The sequence below is a fragment of the Myotis myotis genome, unplaced genomic scaffold, assembly GCF_014108235.1.
Source record: "Myotis myotis isolate mMyoMyo1 unplaced genomic scaffold, mMyoMyo1.p scaffold_m19_p_18, whole genome shotgun sequence".
Taxonomy (NCBI): Eukaryota; Metazoa; Chordata; class Mammalia; order Chiroptera; family Vespertilionidae; genus Myotis; species Myotis myotis.
Genome location: NW_023416322.1, coordinates 25,492,274 through 25,508,808, shown reverse-complemented (window position 1 = coordinate 25,508,808; position 16,535 = coordinate 25,492,274). Strand labels below are relative to the sequence as shown.

The 16,535-nt window shown below is 45.0% G+C and overlaps 1 protein-coding gene across 10 annotated transcripts in view; it reads left to right on the top strand.

Moving 5' to 3' along the window:
• Positions 1–16,535, top strand: part of DNM3 (dynamin 3) — a 377,759-nt gene that overhangs the window by 345,133 nt on the left and 16,091 nt on the right. For 5 of the 10 annotated variants that reach the window (XM_036342912.1, XM_036342907.1, XM_036342913.1 and 2 more), the window contains 2 exons: positions 3,228–3,454; positions 3,982–4,218. In XM_036342912.1, the coding sequence (XP_036198805.1) occupies positions 3,228–3,454; positions 3,982–4,218 (464 nt within the window). Of the gene's footprint in view, positions 1–3,227; positions 3,455–3,981; positions 4,219–8,877; positions 9,185–16,535 lie in introns of those variants that run through there. The other 5 variants (XM_036342917.1, XM_036342916.1, XM_036342915.1 and 2 more) reach the window with 3 other exon arrangements.

Here is a 16,535-nt window from a genome sequence, read left to right as displayed (position 1 = left end):
CACCCCTCCGCCAACTAGCAGGAGAGAAAGGGAAGAGTCTTTCTAAAATTTTGCTTAAGTGCAAAGTAAAATGTCAACTTGTGTTCTTTATTGAACTCCATCTCTTGGTGCCTGTACACTTGTTCTCCTGCCTCTACATGCCAGTGCCAGCTTAGCCTGTTTTCTGTAGAAGGAGTAGCTTCTGTATGCGGAGCACTGGCTACATGCTGGACATCGTGCCGGGCATTTGGTATTGATTCTTTCCCTGAATCCTTGCACGGCTCTTGAGGCAGCTACCACCATTGTCCTCAGGAAGGGAACCTGAGTCTCATAGAGGTTATTGCCCCAAAACAGTGAGTGTTAGAGCTCAGACTCCAATTCAGAGCCATCTGACTCCAAAGCACACGGTCTCTAACCACTGCACATGTTACCCTTTTCTCTCAGGCTCGTAATACTCAAATTATTCCAGAACATTGCCCAATCCTTCAAGGAGTCAGCAAGTCTTCACGTGTAACATTTTGATGTGGAAGAATTGATGCAAGGCAGATCTTTGATCAGAATGCTGAGACAGGCCCTGACTATTTTATTTCGTGGTTTGTTTGACAGTTGCTTCTTCATTCAGATCTGCTTTAAATCTGTTCTTGGAAGGACTGTCTTTTAAATTGTGTTTAATAGATTCTAAGTGATACTCCAGGAAGATGTAAAGCTTCCAGAGAGCTTAACCAACCGATGGCCAATGCCAGGAAAATCGTCTGGTTTTGAATTTGGAGTTGCACCCTCCCTTCAAGTGCACACACACCCAATTGTGGAAGATTTGTGCAAATGTCCTGATTCCTCGGGTACAAGTGAAAAAATCCTTCGGCCCAGTTGACTGTATTTCCTCTAAATCTGCCTTTTCCTTCTTGACTTCTGATTTTTCTCTCCTCCCTCTCACCCAAACCTCAACGCTGGAGTTGTCTTTGTTCCTTTCTTCCTTGTCCTTCACATCCCAAACTAGTCCAGTAGGTTTTGCCTTTACACTGTCATTTGTACATGCCTATCTTTTCTGTTCCACTGCAACCCTGCTAAATTCAACCCTTGTCATCTCACAAATGATCTACATTTATCTCCATTTGCAAATTCTTCTCCCATCACAGCCAGATTAATTTTCCTAAAGCTCTCTTTTATTGTTTCACTGACTTACAGAAGAGCCTTCCACAGCTCCCCATTGCCAAGTGGATAAAGTTCAAACGCTTTTCCTTGGCATTAGAGGCCTTTGCATCTGGCCCCAGGTTACCTGGCCAAATTTACCTTCCCCGGCTATCACACAGAAACCTCCAGACTCTTGTCTGAAGGCATCTCGTCCATATTCAAACCTGGTTGACAAAACATGTGCAGAGGACATTTCTTTATTTCCCAGGGAAGAGCTGTGTTTTCATGGAATTTTCCAGTTAGTAGAATTATTTGTGTGATTAGATGCTGTAACTACAACCCAGGAATTCTGAGTATCTGACCAGTGTTCCAATGTCTGCCTGAATCTGTAACAACAGTCCAATATACCAGCCTTCGGCCTTTCCTGGAGAAATTCAGTGACTCCAGAGAAGTGTCAGTGTTCTCATTAAAGGAGAAACCCAACAATCCAAGTGGGTTTATTTTTCTAGGCTTATGTTAATAGGCGTATTGCTACACCGCTCTAAAATAATGGTGCTTACACATCAACGGTCCTTTCTAAGCACCCAAAGTGGGGGTAGGGGGTCATGGAAAGAACACTAGACTTCACATCAGCAGATTTGGGGTTCAACTTAATGTGTGGCTTTGGGAAAGTCTCTTAAAGTTCTCTGAACATCAGTTTCTTCATCTCCAAAATTGGGATAATAATACATTTCCTAAGTTTGAGGTGAGAACCAAGTCAGGTAACTTGTAAAGGCACCTGGGACACACCATATGTCATCAATTCTCACCTTCACTTTTTCCACAATTAATATTTCTGACATGAAGACACCTGTGACATTCAGTGGCATCTGGCATTCTGTCATAGTCCGCCCCCCCCCCATATATTTTTATTGATTTCAGAGAGGAAAGGAGAAGGATAGAGATAGAAATATCAATAATGAGAGAGAATCATTGATCAGCTGCCTCCTGCATGTCCCACATTGGGAACTGAGCCCGCAACCCAGGCATGTACCCTTGACCAGAATCGAACCCGGGACCATTCAGTCTGCAGGCCAATGCTCTATCCATGGAACCAAACCAGCAAGGGCCATTCTGTCATAGTTTTAATTGGTGATGATTTTCTCTTTCTTCGTGGCACAAATATATTAGTGGTGTGTCTTAAATCCAGTTGTATCTTGGATTTGATGAGATGTGGTTGGTTCTCTCCCCCTCAGAGCTGTGCCTCATGTGGGGTATCCATACTTTAGTCTGTTCACATCTATCTGTTGTATCAGTCCTCGTCACTGTTAAGTAGCTTCTATGATTAACTTCTAGAAAGCAGAGAGCATATCATTTTTTGCATAATTCTATAAGGTGCTGTATTTAACAAATATTGACTTGTTGATGGTAATTCCACTTTCGAGAGCACATTGAAACCTAGGGTCTTCTGAGTATGCAGTGATTTTGGTAAAAGCTGGGTCAAGGACTGGGAATACTGAGGAATGGATAACCTGTGTTAGGACATCAATTTCTTTACATCATTGTTTCCTGTGGAAGATGCTGCTGGTTACCCCCTCGTCCCTAAGCCAAGCAGCCTCAGACCATTGTGGGGAAGCTGGCTGAGACACAGGCCCTCTCATCCGAGAGACCAGGTCCTCTCTGCAGATGCCAGGGTTTGGCCCTCTTTTCAACGAATCTGTGTCATGTTTTCCTTTCATGTTAATAGCCTCTACGTCAGCAGTTCCCAACCTGTGGGTCGCAACCCCTTTGGCGGTCGAACGACCCTTTCACAGGGATTGCCTAAGACCATCCTGCATATCAGATATTTACATTACGATTCATAACAGTAGCAACAGTACAGTTATGAAGTAGCAACAAAAATAATTTTATGGTTGGGTCACAACATGAGGACCTGTATTTAAAGGGCCAGAAGGTTGAGAACCACTGCCTACGTGAAGGATTGGGAGGAGGATGAAGAAAATAGGAATGAACAGATGCACACTGCAGCCCTTTTCCCAGAGTAGACGTTTGCAGACTCTGTCCACAGTCTCTGGCCCAGTATCTACCATCCAACCACTCACTCATTCCCTTCTTACTTTTTTGTGGTGACCCGACAGGTGAAGGATTTTATAAACTCAGAGCTCCTAGCACAGTTATATTCCTCAGAGGACCAGAACACTCTGATGGAGGAGTCGGCTGAGCAGGCCCAACGCCGGGATGAAATGCTTCACATGTACCAGGCCCTTAAAGAAGCCCTCATGATCATTGGCGACATCAACACGGCCACCACATTCATCCCTGCCCCGCCGCCCGTGGACGACTCCTGGATACAGCACACTCGCAGGTAGGAAGCTGGCTCACGCACCCTGAGGCCTGCCAGGCTGGGGCAGTGCCATTTACTGGGAGTACTCCCCTGAAACTCTTTAGAAAAAAAAGAGGAACAAATATTTAAGTTCAGCAGTGAGAGAGAGGGACAAGTCATCCCAACTCCTGTCAGAAACAAGCACCATGCATCAGTACAGTGGAATGTTACACAGCCAGTAAAAAGTAAGACAGGTCTATAAATACTGAAATGAAAAGGTAGTCAAGTTCCAGTGGAGCTTAAATAAAAGTAATTTATAGAGAGAGAGAGAAACTACTGTAGAATATAGTTACAAAGAAACTACTATTGGCTGACTCTGGCGCGAAGGGGTGGTGGAGGGAAACTTCCCCTACCCTTTACCTTCTTATTATACCTTTAAACATTTCTAACATTTATCGGAGTTTCTCAGCCAAAAAAATAATTTTTAAAAAGCCATGAGGAAGTTACAAAATGTGTTTTTAAGATGCAGAGAGAAAGTAGGAGTGGTAAACGGTTGGTCTCTTTCCCAGGTCGCCCCCTCCGAGCCCCACCACCCAAAGGAGGCCGACACTGAGCACCCCCCTGGCTCGGCCTGGGTCTGGCCGAGGGCCCCCTCCTGCCATCCCGTCCCCGGGACCCCACTCAGGGGCTCCCCCAGTTCCATTCCGGCCGGGCCCATTGCCGCCCTTCCCCAACAGCAACGACACATACGGAGCCCCCCCGCAGGTTCCCTCTCGGCCCACCAGGGCCCCTCCCAGTGTCCCCAGGTAAGTGTACTGCGCGGAAGACAGTGTGGGGTGCTCTTTGGTTCTCTTTTCGTAGCACAACAGACAAAAGTTACTTGAAAAAGAAAATTGCAAAGATAGTATCATACACGTTTGCAGTTTTCACCTGGGAGGGGAGTCCTGGGGAATTGCTGAGTTTTACACCATTTAAAAACCAAAATGTGGTCTAAACCTCTCCTTTATCAACTGGCACCAACTGAAGGGGCCCCAAGAAAACTGGGTCGAAAAGATTGACATTTTGGCAGCTGTTTGTAGAATTTAATGGAAAGCTTTGAAATGAAAGAGCCATGGCTGGGCTGAGGCAAGCTGTGTGCTCCAAGGTCGTGAACCTATCACCAGCTAAGTCCTCACCTTCTCTGTTACCAAAGGAATTCCCAAAAACCACTGACTTCAAGGGTTATTATCCATCTGCCCTCTGAACTATGACCCTTAAGCCCAATATCATTAACATTAATGTAGGCAGCATAAAAATCCGCTGGTTAGTCTGTAATTATTTTAAACTAGCATAGAAATTTTACATTGGCATGATGCTTGCTGTATGCAGTCGTTCCCCCCACACACCATATAAGAGACAGAACACTGTACATTTAAATTAGACATTTTGGCATTTATAAGCAGATTTTTGCCCCAATTGTAAAACAAAATAGCTGGCAAATAAATGGAGCTTGTATATAGTTAAAGCTAGATTCTCACCTTCTTACATTTACAATCAAAATATGTGCAATATGTATAATTAGAGATTTATAAAATAGAAGGAATTAGATTTTTAAGAATAATAACACATTTTAAAAGGAAAGAAAATTAGCTCATATAGAAAGTTCATTTTTAAAAATTCAATTCAGAGGATTAAAATATTTGTATGTTCCATGAAGGAAAACTTGACTAGACATTTAGCAGAAGTGACTTCCACCCACCCAGGAAACCTGAGTCCCCTCCCGCTCTGATTACCATGACTACATTTATTGGGATCTTCAGGGTGCCAGGTGCAATGAAGACACAGGCCTCTGAAACTAGTAAACCCAGGCTCCTGGAGCAGGAATGGTCAGGATGTGGAGTCACCCTTGCTCTGCCACAGACCGTGGGCAACTCACCTAACTCTGAGCAGCACATCCTCATCTAGGAAACGGGGGACACATTCAGCAGGCTGTTGCCCACGTCATGTGAGATGAGGTGTTTGAAAGAGCCCGGGAAACCGCTCTTACGGGAATGTTGTTACCATTATCATCATTCTGGTCCCAATCAACGAGGATATAACACTCTTAAACCTATAATTTTTTTTCTAAACTCAATAAAGTTGGCTTATTATTTTTTTGGAACTGAACTAAATTCTAGTCATCACATGAATAACAATAGCTAATGTTTCATGTGCTCTCAATAGATCTAGGCTCTGCCCTCATTGCTTTGCCACTACATTTGGGTTTAACACAACAAACCCAATGAGATGGGTTATTATCCATTTTGCAGACGTGGCACAGAGGTTAAGCAACTCACCCCAGACTGCTCCCCCAGGCCCTGGAGGAGCTGGGCTCCGGTCCCCAGCAGTCTGCCTGCAGAGCCCCGGCCCCCAACCGCAGCACCAAGGGATTCTCAGCCCCGACACTGCTGACATGTTTAGCAGCATCCTGGCCTCTTCCCACAAGATGCCAGTTGCCCTCCCCCAGTGTGACTATTAAAATGTCTCTGGACATCCCCAATGCCAGGGGTGAGGAGCAGAGAGCCCCCCTCACGGCCTGAGAAGCTCTGCCCTACAGGATCCACTAGCCTCTCCCATGCATGTGAGAAAACATCCACGTCAGTGCCGAGCCTCCTACAGGCCAGATTAAACTAATGTTTTAGGGAACCTCAGGTTGACTAGAACAGTGCCTGTCGTTGTGCGAGGAAGGTATGGAGACCACTGGGGACTGAGGGCTGGGGTGGGAAGGTGGGGGCCCCATCCAAGCACCTGGCGCTGGCCATCTTATCTGTTGAGCTACAGGAGGGAACCAGAGCGACCTGGTGCTGCCTGTCCCCCAAGGAAAATGCATGACTTTGCCTGCACGCTTGGTTGCCTTGGCCCCTGCTGCAGAGAAGCTAGCATGCCAGTGCCCTTCAGACATACTGTGCCATGCTTGATGGGGTGGGGTCGCCCTGGGTGTTTCCGAGCTCGCTCACAGGAGGCGGCGGCAGGAATCTGCATGTGCCTGTGCGGTTTTCTCCCAGCTGGAGGGAGGGGACACCAGGTTTCATGCGTCTGCGTTTGGGCATTTATAGGACAGCAGTTGTGTTATTCAAAATTTCTAGAGAATTCTTAAGTTGGAGACAGACTTAACTCGATCTGGCCTTGCAGAATCTCCAATGTGAAAGAGGAGAAAGAGTTCACAATGTAAGAGGAAAGGGGGGTGTTTTGGGCTGAGCCCTCAAGTTCGGGCCAGTTAGGGGCCTTGGGACAGAAATCCTTGGGGAGGGGCCGGGTACCTGAGAGAGAGCAAGAATGACTCTGTCAGGATCCGTCTGCCTATTCAAGTTTAGCTTAAGATGGAGAATTCTGACCACATAAAGTCTGTTTTTAATAAAAGCCAGAGCAGGAATCCTACCAAATGCAAGCCAGAAATGGGGTTTAAGACTTCAAAAAAAGAAAGACAGACAAAGATGAAAGAGAGAAAGAAAGAAAGAAAGAAAGAAAGAAAGAAAGAAAGAAAGAAAGAAAGAGAGAGAGAAAGAAAGAAGTTGAGGGAAGCTCTTGTTGAATTTTCACCTTGTTCTGTTTATTTATATTCTCTTTGCCCTCCCTGATTTGCCTACATTTTTTCTATGAAAAACTTTAAAAAGCTGAAATGCCATTATCCATCATCTCCAGGAAGACAGCCCTTCACTTTATGAGAAGGAAGTTTGATTCCCCCCACCCCCACCCCAGTTCTTTGCTTTCTTAAGGGCCCTTTCTCCTCTTTTATCTGAAACCAGAAACTCATAAAATGACAGGACAGCATGGGCAGTGTCCCGCCGGCTTGAGGGGGGGGGGGGGGGGCGCGGGGGAGCAGCGGGGGGTGAGGGGACTTAAGATCACAAAGGCCATACCTGAATCATTGGGCATGTGCCTGTGCAGTTTTCTTCTGGATAATTCCCGACTTCATTAGCAAGTTATGATCTTGACTTTTAAGAGCCTATACACTTTTACTTTAACCCAATTCAAAGGTAATGAAAGCACATGAATTATACAGAAACCAGGAGCCTTCTGCTAAAAAAAAAAAAGAAGAAGGAAAAAAATATGATTCTATCTTTCTATTGCCATGTAAAGACAGAGGGAGGACAGAGGCTGGTGTAGTCACTTTTGGCCCAGCTCTTCTCAGCTGCTCAGGCTGTTCTGGTTCATATGCATGGAGCCTTTCAGGGAGGGAGCTGGAAATATTACAAACTACACGCCTGTTTTAATTAATTCCACCTGAACTTGGGGAGTGTCTCGGTCCCAGAGAGACTCACCAGCACGGATACTTCTGTCATTAGTAACTTGAGTTTCACAAATCCGATGTGTGGGACATTTTCTATTGCCAGGGTATGTGGATCGCCCCTCTCGCCCCACACAACCTCTGTGGAGGGGCTGAACCTGTTTGACAATCCCAGCCAGTCATGTCCTTGCTCAGCAAGATGATCTTAAACATACATCACCACCTGGTGAGGGGTCCTGTTCTCTTACTTGAAGCTCCTAACTCTTCATCATGCACTAACTTTAGGGCCGATGTAGCTATTTTCAGTTACAACTTGGTAAAATTAGGTAATTGGGAATCACAGCCTTGGCCATGAACAGAACAAATGAACTGAATCAGAGTGTTTTCCCTGGCAACAGCCGATTCTGGCGTTATTTCACGCATTTGTCTTCTCCCCTTTCCTTGGGCTGAGCTATTTTGCAACCGTCAGAGGGGGGATCAGAGTGGGAGGAAGGGTCTCTATCCGAGGAAAAGCAGACTTCATTGACCTCACCACTCAGTCTTCTGTTTTTAAAAAGGCTGAAAAATAGAAGCACTGTCTTGTAACCACCCTCTTCACCAAGGCTGGTGGTGTCTTCTGAAAATGGCAAAACTGAATCATAGGCAAGAATGTGGCTTTTCCCCCAGCTCGTCCACATGACAGTAACACAACATAGGAACCAAGAAATGCTCCACTGAAAGCCTCTGGTGAGGCCCCACGAGGACACTGGCATCCTGTGCTGCATGATGGCCCCAGGGTGACCTCCAGATTACCCCAGGGTTTCCCACGTATGTCCTCTCATTTAGGCGGTTTCCTTGACACTGCAGGGCACACATTGAGCCCCACCACAGTCCCACATTCTCAGTAACTCACCACTAAACCAATCATGGCAAACGATACAGAAATCTCTCTACACAGAGACAGTCTGTGCACTCACATTCTGTTCTTTACGGAGATCAAAGCCATTTGATTCTCTTTACCGTGTAGTTCATTCCTACTATAAACGTTTGACCTGTTGCCCTGATGGACTATAATTCCTTCACATATTTCATATGTTGATTTGATTGACAGTTAACACAGTCCCTTTCACTTATGGGTAAGGTCTCCTTGTTTTGTTTTGTTATTTCAGCCAGTCTCCCAAAGTGTGAGTAAAGACAAACCCACAATTCTTATGAGTGTCTTTGCATCCCTAACATCAAGGTTTGGTGCCATGAAGGATGAAGCAGCTGAACCTTGAAGTCGGGGGCACAGGGCCCACGGACAGTTAAGCGACTCGTGTGACTAGCCTGTGTCTGACTCCCCCGAGCCATGCCCTGGGAACGTCCCGCCTTGCTCTCCTCAGCAGCCCTGTAAGAGTGTGACTCCTCTTAGCAGCTGGGTGCTATTTGGACAGATGATAAACTCGTCTTGTGATTTCCCATCTCAGCCACGCATGAGCTTTCTGTTTTCCCCACCGTCCTTCCCCTTTAAAGAACAAACAAATAAATTCATGATTAGGAATTTGGATTTTTTTTCAGGGAACAGTTTTTATTTTTAGCAACTGGCTTCAAAAGTCAAAAAAAAAAGTCCTTTTTTAAAAAAAAGGTATGATTGCCCAGAATAAAATCAACTCTGAGGTATTCTTCCTGATTCTTAATATTTCAGGCATCTCCTGAGGCTACTGTGTTCCAAAATTTGTTACTGAAATCCCCAGCGTAATTAATAACTCATTGCAGGTTTAACATGAGTTGTCATGGTGCTTAATATATTTTGATGAAAACAGAAATTTGGCCACAAGCTGTTCACTAAAGAAAATGTCCAATTTTGTTTCAGCCCCTCAATTAACTATCCCATCAAACTCCTTCTAGTTCCACAGTGACTGTGGTTGTAACATGATAGTTCACTGAGGAGGATCAATGGGTAATGTCGGAATGCTTCGTTCTTCGGGTGTTGGTTTCAATCTGGTCTCAGTGAAGTAGGTGGTCTCCTCTAGCAACTTGCATCTACGCAGATGTCTCCAATCTGCCACAGTTCAGAAGGATGGGTTCTGTGTAGACGAGGCCCAGGAACAGAACTGCAAGTGTTCCGAGGACCAGAATTTGGGAGCTTTGCGTGTATGTCAAGGGAGGCTTCTGATTAGGCCTTTCTGTTTGCAGTGTGTCCTTTATCTCACTTTCCCAATCACCCAAGGTTGCAGGAGAGTAAGAAAGGAAGGAAAATAAGAAAGGATCTGCAGGAAGCAAAGTACAGGCAACACCAGTACCGGCAGACAGCAGTAACATCGCACAGTATGTCGCTGGTGGCCCAGTGGTGGCTGGCATTGAGTTAACCAGATACAACTGCTTCCTCGTCCCAGGACAGATCGCAGCAAATCGCCCTGGCATTGTCCCGATTGGGGCCCTAAATTGCTAAGCTTCAACCACTGCAGACAAAGCCTTTCTGAGTCTCAGGGTACCCAGCTCTGGCCTAGGTTTCACCAGATTGATAAGAGGAAGACAGCCAGGGTGGGAGCCGGGCCGTCGGCCGCTGACCAGTGAAAAATGCCCAAAATGATTATTCTTCCTCTAGCCAGTCAGCAGCAGACTGCCCCCATCAGCATCTGCCGACTGTTCCTATATACAAGTTGATGTCAGCTCAAAGGGAAAAAAAAAGAGAAAACTCTACCCAATGTCGGCAGACACACAAGCTTGAGCTGGCTTTATCACTGCCCCCTTTTGTCTCCCTCACTGCAGAAAAATAATGCTTTTCCAGGAAACCTTCACGTGTGGGCAGTCACGGTTAGACGGCATGTTTTTCCATGTCTTCCCGGTTTCATGGCACAACACAGTTCCTGGCTTTTTTCACCTTTAAATTTTATCCAACCAGCAAAATACCAGAAGGAGCTGCTGGGTCCTTTTTCCTTCCCTCTGACTTATCTTAGACGTGGACTTGAGGTTCCTGGAGTTGCTTTCGCCGATAAACAGCCAGGAAAGTGAGCGTGAAGATAGAAGTGCTAGTTCTTCACTCAGAATGTGCTTTGAGTGCCTGCCTCCAGCACTGTGAGGAAGGAGCTGAGGATTTAGCTGAGGGCTCCAAGGCTGCTGTCTGCTTGTCATTTCTTTGTTGCTGCCTAAACATAGGATTCTAAAATGCCTGACACTGAAATCCTTTAGTTTACCCAGGCCCCAGAGTATTGTAGCCTTTGTCTGGGGGAACCTCCAAATCTAAACACATATTTATACCCTTTAGTTGCCAAATGAAATCCATCTGCCTTACCAAATGCTGTTGCCAGAAGAATATTACACTTTGGGTCTGGCCAGTATTTTTAACTGTGGGGAAAAGGGACGGTGTTGGAAGGGCCTCGGGTTTGAGAGAATCTGCTTGTGTGTTTTGTGATGCCGCATTACTGGTATTCAGAGGAAGTTTAGGTCATATGACAACTCTGACCAAAAATAGGAGAAATTCTACATGGGACAGAGTCTGAAGCCTCAAGGTATTTGGGCAGTCCTCCCTGTGGCATGGTATTTGCTTCCCCCCCGCTGCTTTTTCAGCCATCAGAGCCACATGATAGACACAACCGCAAATAACAAGTGCTCTAATTTCTGGAAGTACTTTCTAACTGTTCCCATAAACACGAGGAAATGTCCACCCTGCTTTCCAGTCAGAATTATCAGCTCCCAGGAATGGTGCAGAGAGCACACGTCCCGTCCAAGGAGCATGCTTAGTCAACATGGTAAGTGCAGGATGAGCCTCAGTCCCTCCTCATCAGTGGCAAGGCCAGGCCTTCTTGACTGGAGAAGTTCACAGTCCCCACTCTTCCTACAGTTGACATCTCCCTTAGAACACAGAAAAATAGGATAAGGTGTAAATACTTTTCTCACTGCTCTTCTAGGAACCCAGTAAGTATGCAGGTTAATATAAAATCTAGAAATAAGCTTCATTCCTTCCCCATTTTTGTGTGTGGGAGGGTGAATGAACCAACTGAGAGGGGGAATGAGGTGAAGATGTGGATAGTTACCAACTAGATAAACCATCACCAGTGAATCCCCAAGTTTCTATGACAATTTTGAAAAACCAAGAGGGAGTGAGATGGTGTGAGAAGACATCAGGTGGCTTTTAATATGACATAGAAAATGAACTTATTTTACAATCAAATACCCCCGTTGCCTCCACCATGTGAAGACTGCCTCCGTTTAGTTTCAGACTTCCATGAGGCAGCTTTGATTAAATGTATTTTGGTCCATATATATGGCATTCTTCTAGAACAGGGGTGGGCAAACTTTTTGACTCGAGGGCCACAATGGGTTCTTAAACTGGACCGGAGGGCCGGAACAAAAGCATGGATGGAGTGTTTGTGTGAACTAATATAAATTCAAAGTAAACATCATTACATAAAAGGGTACGGTCTTTTTTTTTTTTTAGTTTTATTCATTTCAAACGGGCCGGATCTGGCCCGCGGGCCATAGTTTGCCCACGGCTATTCTCGAATGAGACCTCTTATGAGAGTAGGAGATGAGAAAGACTTTTACGGGTACTTTGCCACCCAGAGAGACTAAAATGAAAGTAGTCTCCTTGGCAATGGATATTTATGTAAGATATATTCTGGACCATGTGTATTTTTAAAGCTTAAATATCAGGATCATTCTCAAAGTCAATTTTAAGAGTGAATGAAAGTTTCCCCTTGAATAAATCTCCGCTTAGTATCACATTCAAGGGCCTTAGCCAGAAGTCAGCCCACTTGCTCTCCCTTCAGATCATGGATGAGAAGCTATAAAAACTCTAGAAAAGGTCTACTGATTTCTAAAACAACTAGAATTTAATTTTGCTGTTTAGTAGGGTTGGAAAATATTTTAATAACTAAAATAATAAAACTTCATGGGAAGCCAATTCTACCTTAATTATCACCTCGGGGTGGAAAATTAAGAAAATATTAGTCAATGTGTTAACTAGAGAAACCACTGCCATAATTTGCCTCCACATATCTGGGTCTAAAGTCAAAATAAAGCCACATACCATTTGGGGGGGGGGGGTGGAGCAAGCATGGAGTTTTAGCTTTAACAACAGTAGTATTAGAGCATTCAGGACATAAATTCATGGGCCAGAAACACCCCAGTGGCTCATCAGTACCCTTCCGTAATTTAAATGCCTACGGCTTAGGAAACTGTAATGAGGGATGTTGATTTGTTTTAATATTTCAATACCCTCATTACTATCATAACACTTAGTACTTGAAAACTAATAAAAATACTGAAAACTCAATTTACAACACCAGCATCTTTGAATAAACAGGTTGAAATAGCGTTCCCCACTTTTGCTTGAAACATTGTGGGATTGATTACATCTTATAGGTTTCCTTCTTTTTAAATGTTCTCGCCTCCTCACACTCAGAGCCTTCTCTCCCTATGTGGCTATTTGATATCTGTTGTTCACTCACAGTCATCCAGGTGACTGAGCAGGAATGCACACTCATGCCAGTAACCATTGTTACTATCGTTCCAAAATCCCCTTCCTTGTAGAGCAAAGCATCTCAGAACCATATTCCTAAAGGCCACAAGGAAGCTTTACAATTTATGAATACTTCCAACATCTTCCCCAGTCTGTTCAGTTTTTAGTTAAAATGTTGTTTTTATCATTAAAGTTTGATTTCCTGGGGGGTTTCCCCTATGGATCTCAGACCACTCTGTTCAAGTGCATTCTGAGATGTAAAAATACATAGCTAGAATAATGAAGGTAGCACTGACCATCGTCTCCAGTTCAGAAAGCAGCGTTAAATCGGAAAAGCAAGGTTTTAGACCATCCCTCCATTCTGTATTCTCTCTGCTCAGGACCCCAGCCCTTCCCACTTCCCATGACTCGCAGTCAGGCCCACACCCCATCATTTAGGACAGTCTGCCTTTGGTTACTTAGGAGGGACACCTGCCTGCTCGCTGTGTTTGGCAGGCCGGCGGGATGAGGTAATCATCAGAAGAAAATGTTCTGGTTCTTTGGCCTCAGCCACGTACAACATTATTCCAAAGAGTTTTCTGGGAGTGGGGTCGCAGTGGCTCTGAGATCCCCTGGTGGCACATTCTGTAGGAGGGTGGAGGAACAACACTGTCCACGTTTTTGATCCCTTGGAGAATAATGGAGATGGAAATTCCATCTGCCTTTGCCTTTCCTTTCAGCGATGTTTACAGACAGATGAGAGCCTTTCATTTGTAAACATCGTGGCTTTCCTCTCTCCGTCCAAGTCCCGCCATCGTCTTTAAGCTCAGCTCCCCGTGCTCCTGAGAGCAGTGCGTTCCTAAAAGCAAACTTTGCAAACTATTTCTCCAGGACGATGGCAGTTTTTGTAAGACAGATGCCTCAAAGACATATGGTTTTCATAGATTTTTCCGTCTAGACTAGCTTTATTTAGTGACTTTTGGTCTGAATTGGCCTAGTTAAAGTTTCTGTAGGAGCTTGTATAAAAATTTTAAGTGTGGGCATACCACTAAGGTGTAAAACAAAAAGTTTGACTTCTTCTTGGCCAGAGATGAAAAGGGGTCGGCTGAGAATTTCCTTCAGGTTAAGTAATTCTGATCCTTCTGGAAGCCCCGTGTGTCAGCTCCCACAACACTGTCCAAAATGGAAAGACTTACCCTAAAAATCTGATAACTGCTAAGTGCATATACTCCTCAGTTTTCCTGAGTGAATGCTTTGTGTTCCAGTTGGGGTGTGTGTGTGTGTGTGTGTGTGTGTGTGTGTGTGTGTGTGTTAGAAAGCTCTAATTCCTTCTGCAGACTCTTCACATGGCCCAGGGGACATATGATTCGGTGCCCTTTTAGCACCAATTTTTACAAACACAGCATTTCCCGCGTTAAAAAAAAAAGAAAGAAAGAAAGAACCCAGCGAGGCACTGAGTAAAGTACATTAGGAGTTTTTGTGGCGCCTTCAACCACCAAAGAAAATGTAGGTTTTGAGCCAGTCAGGGACACTTTTAGAAACAATAGGACACGTGAAGAGGGCAAGAATGACTTCCACACGCGCCCAGAAATCAGCCTTCTGCCCCCACTTTTACAAGAGCTAAGGAAGGGACCCGCTCCAGCCCTGGCCTAGCAGCATCGGGAGGTGGACAGAGCAGATGTGGGCCGTCCTGTCCCCGCCAGTCTCATCCTTGGCTTCGCACTGAGCATTTAATTGGACTTAGTCACATGTTTGTTCACTGCGACCGCAGCTTGAGGGGCACACTGTCTCTCTGTTTTTCTGTTTGCTTTTAACTTTCTGGTTTTGAAAATCTGAACTCTAGGGCATGTTAGAGCTCCTCCTGCTGGAATGTTTTTGGATCACCGGGATTGTAATGAGTCAAGGGCTGCTCTTTGTCTCCATCTCTGCCCCTGGGACTGCTGCAAGTGACTAGAAAAATATCACCCCGTGCATTTAAAACTGGCCTTTTAACCCACCAGGTATCGCGGTCGGGCAGAAACGAAATGTCGGTACAACATAAATCTTTAAATTACTCAAGCTCTGGGTTTTTTGTTTGTTTATTTGTTTAAAAAAATACAGGGAATTGAAGGGCTCTCTTTTCCATCCATATCTCTAATTCCATACTTCCACTCTCTGAGGTGAGGCCCAAGTCGGATTCTCATGCCCAGAAGGATCTCGCTCCCTCTGGGAAAGGGGCCAGAGTCTTTCCAGGCTCCGAGGTAGGAAGGAAGGTTACACTTTGATACGGAGGTTCAGGGCTGTGTCTTCCTTCGCCGTCGCTACTTTCTCTTTTCTCCCTGATTTCAGATGACAAAGGATGGTGAGTCTCAGCAGTGGGAGCTTGCCTCTCCCAGAAGCTCCTTCCTAGCACCTCCTTCCCAGCCTCCCTCCTTCACCCAGATGGCTGAGTAGCCAACCTTTCCTTCCCTGGAGCTGGGTGGGAGTGAGGGGAGGGCAGGGGCACAGGACAGAGAAGATGAAGAGGGTTAGAGAGAGTTCTACCCCAGCTGCCACCAATGGGACTAGGTTTTTACAGCATGTAAGTTCTTGGAGAGCTCTTTGGGGATTTCTCAAGAAAGAGAGAGAGGAGGGGGAAAGAAGGGAGGGAGGTACAGTGAGAGACAAAGAAAAGGAAAAAAGTCATTGTTAGGGACACTGCCTAACTGCATTTCATAGCCTTGTATATGTGAATCTCTTTAAAAACCACATGCTTTCTCTCCAATGTAGCTTTCTCATTGCAATTCTCCTGCCTTCTGCTTTTTTTTTTTTTTTTTTTTTGCAATCATTCCGTCTTTTTCTTCTACCCAGCTTATCTGTTGTCAGTGAGACAGTGCAGAGTTTAAAATATAAAAAAAGTTCATCTCAAGAAGAATGCTTTTCAGAAATCATAGTTTGGTAAAACTAAAAATCCTCTACATCATCTGCTTTACGCATTAGGACTTAGAGCAAAACAAGTAATTTACACACTTGCTTTCTCAAACTGACTTCTCATTTTCTCTTCTCCCCATGTACTGTTTCCTGTTCTGGAATGCCAGGCCCCCCACCTTCCTGGTGCTCTGGAAGTCCTTCCAGATCCCCAGTCCCTTTCCAACTCCAGGCTGACTCCAGGGGCCCCTCCAACTCCCGGGGCACTGTCCTGACCTTGCACTGGTCCCACTGTCTCCTCATCTCTCCTTCTATCTCAACTAGAAACAGCTGGGCAGTAACTATCTTTATTCCTGTACCTCTGCGTCTTCACACAAACAGGGCTCATTGAGGGAATGCAAAACTACAGAGTGAGTTCATGTGTGATAGTTAATCAAATTTTATTTTTTAATTATCCCAGTGTTTTGTGTATTTTAAGAAATAATTTAAACACAAACACTTTCTCGACCTGTTCTGTTGTCAGCCTTGCCTGGATGAATGCTATTGTAAAATTCTTTCTATGAATCATAAACGGAGCAGAGCTAACGTGG